This window comes from Acanthisitta chloris, unplaced genomic scaffold (genome assembly GCF_000695815.1).
Source record: "Acanthisitta chloris isolate BGI_N310 unplaced genomic scaffold, ASM69581v1 scaffold25777, whole genome shotgun sequence".
NCBI lineage: Eukaryota > Metazoa > Chordata > Aves > Passeriformes > Acanthisittidae > Acanthisitta > Acanthisitta chloris.
This window is the reverse complement of record NW_008681881.1, coordinates 186,252-196,547: the sequence shown is the minus strand read 5'-3', so window position 1 is coordinate 196,547 and position 10,296 is coordinate 186,252. Positions and strand designations below refer to the sequence as shown.

At 41.8% G+C, this 10,296-nt stretch overlaps 1 protein-coding gene across 1 annotated transcript in view; it reads left to right on the top strand.

The window, feature by feature from the left end:
* Positions 1 to 831: 831 nt before the first annotated feature.
* The window catches only part of SPATA5 (spermatogenesis associated 5), a gene marked incomplete at its 5' end in the record, with an annotated part of 176,439 nt that continues 166,974 nt past the window's right edge, over positions 832 to 10,296 (top strand). Inside the window, 7 exons of the mRNA XM_009078255.1 lie at positions 832 to 956; positions 1,609 to 1,766; positions 4,012 to 4,070; positions 5,162 to 5,794; positions 7,906 to 8,035; positions 8,533 to 8,589; positions 9,323 to 9,446. Of these exons, the coding sequence (XP_009076503.1) occupies positions 832 to 956; positions 1,609 to 1,766; positions 4,012 to 4,070; positions 5,162 to 5,794; positions 7,906 to 8,035; positions 8,533 to 8,589; positions 9,323 to 9,446 (1,286 nt within the window). The remainder of the gene's footprint in view (positions 957 to 1,608; positions 1,767 to 4,011; positions 4,071 to 5,161; positions 5,795 to 7,905; positions 8,036 to 8,532; positions 8,590 to 9,322; positions 9,447 to 10,296) is intronic.

Genomic DNA, 10,296 nt, shown 5'->3' with positions numbered 1-10,296 from the left:
GGCCGCCTCGGCCACGGTGCTTCAGCGTGGGCTGACAGCATGGGCTGCTTCAGCCCCGGTGCTTCAGCGTGGGCTGCCTCACCCTGGGCTACCGTAGCCCTGGTGCCTTAGCCTGGGATATTTCGGCCTGGGCTACCTGAGCCCTGGTCACTCAGCCTGGGCTACCTCTGCCTGGGCTGTCTCAGCCTCGCTAGCTCAGCCTAGGCTACCTCAGCCCTGGTCCCTCAGCCTGGGCTACCTCAGTCCCAGTGTCTCCCCCTGGGCTACTTCAGCCCTGGTGCCTCAGCCTGGGCTATCTGAACCCTGGGCTACTTCAGCCTGGGCTACTTTAACCCTGGTGCCTGATCCTGGGCTAGCTCAACCCTGGTGCCTCCACCTGGGCTGCCTCAGCCTCTCTCGCTCAGCCTTGGCTATCTGAACCCTGGGCTACTTCAGCCTGGGCTACCTCGGCTTCAGTGTCTCAGCCTGAGCTGCTTCAGCCTGGGCTACTTTAACCCTGGTGCCTCCACCTTGGCTACCTTAGCCTCTCTGGCTCAGCCTGGGTTGCCTCAGCCCCAGTGTCTCAGCCTGGGCTACTTCAGCCTGGGCTGCTTCAGCCCTGGTGCTTGATCCTGAGCTACCTCATCCCTGGTGCCTCCACCTGTGCTGCCTCAGCCCCTTCAGCCTGCCTTGCCTCTGCCCTGCCCCACAGCTTCCCCTTGCAGTGGTCCCTGTGCTCCCCTCGGGAGCTCGGTGAGGGTTGCTGGGTGTGCTGACTGCGGAATAATGGATTTACTAATGAGTAGGGTAAAAATGATGTGGTTTTTTGTTTTCCCCCTCCAAACACGTTAGGAGATGACAAAGTGCCCAGGATGCTGCGCAGGGCCCTGGCGCAGCTGTCGCTGAGCAGCATGAAGTGTGCGGAGCTGTGTGTGGGGCGCCCGGCGCTGCTCACCTCGGCCGAGGGGCGACAGGAGGTGAGAGCCTTGCTTGTCCCTCTCACTGCTTTCTCCTGTGCTTTCAGCACGTTCCTGTCGTGTTCCTGGGACCCATGTGGAGCATGTGTTGGGGAAGATGGTGAATGTGCTTTTCCATGTTTTCTACACTGTAGTTATGTCAGTGTTCTCATTACAGGAAGAGATCCATGCTGATGATTTTTCTTCAATCAATATATGTCCTGTGTAAATATATAGATATATATTGTCCGTTATATTTGCACACCCATCTGTTTTACTCAGAACTAAAGTGCATAGCCCATTACTCTTCTTTTGTAGATTCTACTGATTTGTGGCATTTTCTAGTCAGCACAGTGTATGCTTTTGAGCCATCTGCAGAATGTGTAGAGTCCTGGTGGAATTTCTCCTTTGTAGGCAAAATGTAACCTACTCCTTCTTGAAAAGCATCTTGAGACACTTTTCTCTCTGAAAAGTGTCATAGAGACTTTTTGTCTGTCTTTCTGAGAAAAGAGCTCAGTGCTACTTCTGCCTTGCTCTGGGTGACTTGCACCAGGTTTTAACCTGATCCTTCTACCCCACAGCCCATATTTTCATACTCAAATGTTGCTTGCATTGATTGGAAATGAGGGAGAAAATCTCAACTGACAGTTGTTTGTTTTGAAACTCTTCCTAGGTCTGTACTGCTTGGCCTACCACAGGTTTTCCAGGTGGGAAGATTGGGCTGAGTGAAACCACACAGAAGAACCTGAAAGTAAATCCAGGTGATGCTGTCACTGTGCAGCCTGTGACTGGTGCAGTCATCCAGGCAGAGGAAGTCGATGTGAAGTTGAGGTATGGAACTTGTTATAACTTCATTGAAGAGAGTGAAATGATTTTTGAATCACTTCCCTTCAGAACTTCACCCTTATATATGGTGGGTTTGTGCTCCAGTTTTATTTGCTGGGATTTTTTTTTTAGGATTGGAAACTCTCAGAGGTTTTTTTTTTTGGTTTTAATTGAAATTAACTCAAAAAAGGGGAGCAAAAGGTCACACAGTTGTCTTGAAATCATGAATGTTTTGAGGAATTAGCAGTTTACTGATCTGCTGAATGACTTCTGTATTTGTCATTCTCCTGACATTCCACAGAGCTGGCCTTTGGGTTGATTGTAGGTATTGCCTAAATATTTTACAGTTACTTTGGAGAGTGCCAGAGCACTTATATTTTTATAAATTAACTTCACTTCCTTGTCAGAATTCTGACTTCAAACATGGTTGGTTTGTTATAAAGGTGGTTGAGAACACATATTTCATTAGAAGACCATGCCCACATTAAATAAAGTAATTAAAACTCATATTTATTTTCTCCATGTTAATAGGTAATACATTCTTTCTTTTAAGCTGTCACTTTTTTGCTGAAGGAGTGGAAATTTAGGGTAGATATTAGGAAAAAGCTTTTTCCTGTGAGGTTGGTGAGACCACTGTTGCCCAGGGAAGCAGTGGATTTCCCAACCCTGGCAGTGTTCAAGGCCAGGTTGGATGAAGCCTTGAGCAGCCTGCTCTGGTGGGAGGTTTCCCTGCCCAGGGCAGGGGGTTGGGACTAGATGATCCAAAGATCCAATGGTCCATTCCAACCCCTAAAATTCTATGATTCCATGAAATACAAGCTAAGGATGAGGTCAGAGGAATTGCATGTAACTCCTGAAATATTTAGGTTACTGTAATGTTTTTAGGAAACTCTTGCACAGCCAGAGTTTTCCCTCTGAGCCAGCCAAGAGTCAGGCTCTGGGGATTGTTATACCACTAGATTTTAAGTCATGTAAATGACTGTTTTTCTAAAATTAGGAGAGAAAACATGAAAACTGTAATTGGTCTGTTTTAAGCCTGGTAATTTACTACAGACCATAGAATCACAGAATCATTTGGGTTGGAAAAGACCTCTGAGATCAACAAGTCCAGCCTTTGACTGATAACCACCTTGTGAACTAGACCATGGCACTAAGCGCCATGTCCAGTTGTTCCTGAACACCTGCAGGGATGGTGACTCCACCACCTCCCTGCACAGTCTATTCCAATTTTTAACCTTTCCATGAAGAAATTCCTCCTGATATCCATAGTGCCATCTTTTCATATAAGAATATAAATTATTAAATAATAATACTGATCTGAAGTCCCATTATTCCACTATTGCCTAGGTTTCTATACCCTTTACAGGTGTAGTTCACTCTCTGCAAATTAACGCCTCTGGGTAGTGCTTGCATGAATAATTTAACTTTTTCTTCCAGTTAAAACACCAGCCCCCAACTTCAGACCCCAACAACATAACTTGAGTGTGTGTATGCTCATCAGGAAAAGCTATGATAGTTTGACAGGTCTCCTCTAAATGAGCATAATACTTCTCCTTCCCTCAAGTTGCTTTCCTGGGCTGAACTGGGAAGCAATTTTTATTTCCAGGTTTAGGGCTCCCCCTGTCGTTCACTCTTCTATTTGCAGCAGCTGTGTCTGCTTTGAATGCCTTTGGTGAGGCTGCTGTTCCCCTCTTGGTGTGATGCTTTCTAATACACAGGTCTAACTACTTAGAAAAGTTGTGGGCCTTCATCTGTAGAATGGATGTAGTGAGTCTTAATCTGTGGAGTCCCTCAATGAAATTAAAAGACTAGAAAACGCTTTGTGGGGAAACTTAAAATGTTTTGCAAGTGCTCAGTGCAGTGGTGTAATCAATAAACGAAGTGTATGTGTGTTTGCAGGGCTGAAAGAGACCTGCCTTACCTGAATTGTTTTCAGTTCAGTAAATGTAGCCGTGGCTGTTGTGCCTGGTGAGATGAGAAGCCTGCATTGCATGTTTGTGATCCTAAGAAATGAGCAATGTAACTTAGAGCTTTGTTAATTACAGCTTTTTGTGTGGAAAAACTAGCCTGGATTAAATAGGTACATTTCCTTTCTTGCTCTGTGTCCAGTATCTTCAGAGTCAAGATGTTATGATTTAAAGACTGAAAGTGCTCATCCATCTCTTCTGTTGGTGCATTAGTGCTGTAGCCTCTGGTTTGGTTTTGAACTAGCTACTGCCTGGAAAACTAATGTTTTTCCTTTCTACCACAGGGACAAAGATGCCACTGTTAATGCTGAGGAAATGTCTGTCTGTCTGCTGAGGAACCTCGGTATGAATTTTGCTGCTTCTCCTTTGTTCAATTTTTGTAGTAGGTCATCAAGTTTTGGATACAGGAACAAACACTCTCCTCTTATGTTCTTAGTCAAGGGCTTATGGCAAAATAGAGGGTGTTATTTTGTTTTCACTTCTTTTAGGGATCTGTCTTTGAGCTAAATAATTTTGCCATGCTCTAAGTATCTCCTGATTCCTTTCCTTCTGTACATTGTTTGTATTGCTGGTTCAAGTTAGGAATGTTCAGAAGTCATTCTGTGCCTCTGACTGGTGTTGTCACACACTTCAGAATTTGCTTGCACTGTGAAGAAGAGTGCAATACCATATGATAAAAACAAGATAAAGGGTCAGTATGAACCTGAAATCCCAGTCTCTGAATCATTTTTTGTGTGTTGGTGGTAAATAAGCAAAATTACTCTTCGTTGGGTAGTAGGCGTATGTAAGTAAGGCAAAGAAGCAAGTGACATTATTCAAGCTCCTGCTACTCACTACAGATTGTTCTACATAAAGGGAATCATCTGATTTAGGAACTACTCACAGTATTGCTACACCAACAAGTAGGAAGCATGAATTGCATTCCAAATTCATGAGTTTGGCTGGAAATAATAAATCTTGCTTACATTTTTCTTCCTGTGCCTGTGGGATGCATTCAGATCACATTTCCTAATCTTTCTCTGTCAGTGCAAAGGCTAAAATCTTATTTTTTTTAGGTCAAGATTTAAAGTGGGTTAAACATGAAGTATTGTGAGGCACACAGCAAATACAAAATTTTTGCTTCTTACAATACTAATTCCCTAATCTCCCTTTGTTGGATGAAATTTAAGACTCATTAATTTGAGTTTAGTGTCAGAGATGACATATGGTGCTGACAAGTGCTTATCCAGTACAGTCTGCTTGTGGACAAAAGGAGCATTTCAAAGACCTGAAATTACCTTGAAATTACGTCACTACCTATTGTTATGTTAATTTATAGCACTCTCAAGGCTTGCTGATAATTATTCTGATACAAGAACCTGTGAATGTTATTGCTGCCAAAGTAGATTGAAATGTCATCTTCTCTATCTTTTTTCTTCTTTAATCTTCTCATAGATGGGAAAATAGTCCTACCAGGAAACCTCTTGGCTTTCACTTTCTATGGCAAACTTTGCAACATCGTGGTGATGAAAGTGAAGGGAGCTGATGGTGCAGAGCTGACTGCCCAGGGCAGTGCCATTCCCAGTGATGTGCTTGAGCCAGACCTGGAGACATCTGATTTGGACACAAGTGCCTTAGATTTGTCCTTCCAGCTCGGCAAGATGGACATTGGTGATAGTCCAGAGGTTCCATCTATGAGCACACCAAGCAAACCAATGGATCCTGTCTCACCAGTTACACCCAGTTCTGCTGTGGCAATCAGCCCTCAAGACTGTGGTCAGGGAGATAATACCTACAACAAGGGAGATGGTGCAGACTTCACTGATCATTTGGAGCTGGCTGGGAAAGGCAGTGAGGGACTCCCACTGACTGGCAGAACTGGAGCAATAAGCAACACAGACTCTTTTTATTTCATTTCTTCAAGAACTAAAATCAATTTCATTGACCCCAGGACCAGTGTGGCAGAAGATGATGGCTGCAAGTCCCGAGTCACCTATGATATGATAGGAGGTTTAAGCAGCCAGCTCAGGACTATTAGAGAAACAGTTGAACTGCCCCTGAAGCAACCTGAACTGTTCAAGAGTTACGGTATGATGACCCAGAGTTGGCTTTCTTCATTTCAAACTAGTTTTCTTCTTTAGTGTGACTCTGAAACAAAATTTAAAAAAACCCCAAAACCCACAAGTTACCCCAAGAATATGCAGTGAATTTTATGTAACACTGACCTGGTAGGCTTGTGTGTCCAAACAACATCAGACTGCTGTATAACTACACTGTATGGATGCTATGGTTAGTTTGTGTGAAAAATAGTAGAGCAGGGAAGAAATCTGTGTCTGGACAAAAATTAAGGTGTGCATAGGCAGAATTTGTAGCAAATAGGAAAGACTTGTATGCTTGGACATTTGAAAGTTGTGTCCTCATAAAATTTTAATTTGTTTCAGTAGTCAACTAATTATATTTTAAGTTGAGAAAAGCTCAGATTAATTCTTCTGCTGGTTTTTTCCCCATGTATTGTAGGGTTCTTGCAAAATTTAAGCAAGTCTTTGATGCTGTTACTCACTGCTCAGTGTGCTTAGTATGGAATTACAGGGTGGAAAACTGAATATGATTACTGTTACCATATATAACGTTATATCTAACATATATATGAACTTAGAGGGTTTGGTGACAAACCTAAAACTCTGTACTGTGTATTTCTCACAAATGGAAATGTACCTTGCCTAGGTGTGCATCACTGTGAGACAGGGCTCTTACCCATAAATATTTCTTTAATATCATGTCTTTGAGGTCTTTCATTTCTCTGCGTTTCCTCTTTCCACACACATCCCTTAGAAAGGAGGCAATTTCAGTGACTGCTGGGACAATTTCCCTAAGACACAGGTGGCTCTTCCTGTGCGTGTTGCTTGGCCATGATTGCAGGTGTCAGTGGGATGCTGTGAGGCATCTGCATCCATGTGTAATCCTGCTCAATTTGGTCTGGCCTGAGCATCATCACATGGTTTTGTGTTAGCAGAAAGTTTGTTTCACTATCAGCATTCTTCATACCTAGTCCTAAAAGTGCTTGAGCAGATTCTCTACCGATTGCATGATAGATGATGATGTTTCTCAACAGTTACAAACCTTTAGTAAACCATCCACACGTTGACAGTCCTTGTCTGCTCGAGTGCAGTGAGGCTGTTGGCTGAGGCTCCACAGCTCCGTTTCTTACCAGTGCCAGAAACGCCACAGGAGGGAGCAGTACATGCTTTAATGGACTGTTGTGAAGGAGCCTGTTCATAAAGATGCTTTTACTTTTATCCTCTGTGGATTAGCAGGCATTTCTGTCAGACTTGTGACCTGCCTTTGAGGCATCATTCCCTGCCTGGCATTGCAGTCTCCACCCGATGTTTCTTTGTGTTTCACCAATGTCTTTTATGCCAGGGTCAATCCTTTGTCACACAATTGTCTCTGCTTTTCGGTTTGTAATGTTTCACCTTCTGTTTTTGGCTTTGTGCCCATTTAATTTGGCTTTGCAGGTCTGAAGCTTTTTTTTGTTGGGTCTTTATCAGGAGTCATAGTAGTACTTCATGCAGTTACCTCTGTTTTCTGTCCAGCTTTAACTGGGCACAGGTCTTCTAATGTTCCTTATGTTCTGTACCAGAATGTTTCTGTCTTTTTGGCCCATAACATGTGCCATTAAAAGAGGCAAATTCATCCTTTAGATTTCTATATTTCATCTTCTTGCAAGTATTCTTGAATGAAGCCTCAGCATTTCTAGATTTTTTTGTATGTTGAAGTGGTTTTCTGGTGTTGGAAATTTGATATAATGACACTGAGAATAACAAATAACTTAATAAAGTAATTTCATGGATGTTAGGTACTCAGACCAATAATTTGTTTTGGAAAAAAAACCCTAAACACCACAACACATAGGGGAAATTATATTAAACTACTGAAGAAATATAATGATTTAAATAGCTGCTTTTAAAACAGAATCCTTTGGACTTTAAAAGATGTGGATGTATGTCCCATTTCAGAGTGATCTGTTTGCTGGAATCCTACAGTTTTCTCACAGTGACATGTCTGGTAAAGAAGTTAATGCTGAGGTCAAGTTATCATCAGTAATAACTGAGCCAGCGAAATGTGCAGGTGCAGGTTTAGTCTGGCATTTATCACAAGTGACATCTTTTCTCTCTCTGTCTCCATGTGCTGGTCTAAAGGAATCCCTCCTCCTCGAGGAGTGCTGTTATATGGCCCTCCAGGTACTGGGAAGACTATGATTGCCAAAGCCATTGCAAATGAGGTTGGTGCTCATGTTACTGTCATCAATGGTCCTGAAGTAATAAGCAAGTAAGTCCACCCATTTTATTCTCATGAATTCTGTAAATATTTTAACCCCAAATCTGTCCTGGCATCTCTCCATTGTGTAAGGCATAGACTAAATCAAAGAGAGGACTAAAACTGCATCTGCAATTGCATGTTAGTTCTGCAACCAGAAGTGTAACTTAATAAAGCATATTGGAAATTAAGGTGCCACTGCACAGATTAACATCTCCAGGGATCTAATTTTTTGTTGGTCTTCAAAAATGTAGATAAAATTGTTTCTAACGCAGAAGAGAAGTGGTTCCCTATAATCTTTTTTTCTACTTACTAGGTGGTTCTATCTTTTGCCTGTGCCCCATTTTACCTTAATTCCTTGTCCCTGTGGAAATAAATCTTGTAGATTTAGATATACTTGGGGAGTTTGAAAGGGTGTGCTATGGCTTTTTGGAATGCATGAGCAGTAATTTTCTTCTGGAAAAAAACAAAAAAAAAGTTTTTTAATTAAAATATTTGAATTATTCTAGGTTTTATGGAGAGTCTGAGTCGAGGTTACGTCAGATATTTGCTGAAGCTTCTCTGCGGTATGTTCTCTTGGGTAATTGTGGTATCGGTTCCAGCCTTAATGTCCTTAAAAGAAAAACATTTGCAAGAATCTTTTAATTGTGATTTTTTTCCCCTGTAGTTTTTAAAAGGAAATAAATTTGTTTATGTAGAGCTTAGCTAGAAGGAAAGCAATGAAATTCTAGTATGCCTGTTAAATGCTTTTGGACACTGCCCTGTTTAGGGGCTCTTGTGGGTGGTGCCAAATCACTCCACTTGTATCGTCAGTGTATTGTACTCTCAGTTCAACAAGTGGAAGCATGAGCCAGAGTTTCACCTGCATCCAGGTTTTTCTGTCTAGTTTTATCTGTAGAGACCAACACAGTGCTGTGCTGAGGCATGGAAGCCAGCTCTAAAGGAGCTGGTGTTGGTAATGGATATAGTGTGCCTCTGGAGTAGGGTGGCATTTTGCCCAAGTTTATTGAACCTGCTGAAGGCAAACTTTACACTTCCAGGTGTTTGGTGTTCATAGTACATTACAAAAGACTATTCATACTGAAGGTATTAGTTGTTTAGTTATTAGCTGTTTTAGTTTTCTCTTTGAATAACACCATCCTCAAGGCTGAAACTTCCAGTTTCCTAAAGAAGTGGGAAACTTGTTAGTTTTTGTAGGAACTGTACATTTTCCAGGAATAGCTTTGCACTTCTCTGCCTTGGTGTTTTAAATCTCCCTGAGTACCTTAACATTTTTTCCCTTGATTCTTTTCCCCTCAGTCGTCCCTCAATTATATTCATAGATGAGTTGGATGCTCTGTGTCCAAAGAGAGAAGGGGCTCAGAATGAAGTGGAGAAGAGAGTTGTTGCTTCATTGCTGACATTAATGGATGGCATTGGCTCAGTAAGTTGTCTGTATTGAGGCAATTAATGATCTAATTAATTGATATGTAAGGTCCCTTCCAACCCAATCTGTTCTGTGGTTCTGATTCTGTGGTTAATGTGTATTGCCTGGGCAAAATAATTTTGCTTCTACAATAGAACCATTTTTAGATGTGTCATTTGGGGGGAAAGAAAACAAGATCAGGTGAGACTTTATATAGTAATGGAAGGCTTTATTGGATGCTAAGCAGAAGAAATAGGAGGGGAATGTCTCCTGATAACTGTGAGATTCAAAGTAAGTTTCTTCCATTTTCCTTTGCCTTTTCCGCCTCCTGTGGTTTTAGAGATCAAACTGAAACTTCAGCAATAGCCCATCATTGAACTAAGCCAGGTATTTTTAATTGCTCTGAAATCAAACTCATCAAAATGCTTCTGGTGATCTGTAGGCTGCATGATTAAAGGCAACAGCAGCTATTTCAAGATTGCCATAGTATTTAGGACATAAACAAAAGCCTACTAGAGAAGCAGTCAATTTAACTGAGTACATTATGGATTAAGCCCATAAAGTTTGCCAATCTCTCATCTCTTATTTTATGATTATTAACAGGAAAGATGAAAGAAATCTGCCCAGAGTATGAAAATAAGTTTCTGGTCTTTATGTAATCTGCAATTTTCCCATTATTTTCCTGCATGAGATTTTGAATTGCCCAGTCTAGAATTGTTCACAGTTAGAACACATTTTCTGATGGCAAAGGGTGATGGATATTCTTCATGGCAAAAGCTCTTCATTCACAAAGAGAATGAGACTGCAAGAGACCTGCTACCTGATCTTGCCTCACTCTGATAAGGGAAAAAGCAGAACTTGAGGAAAT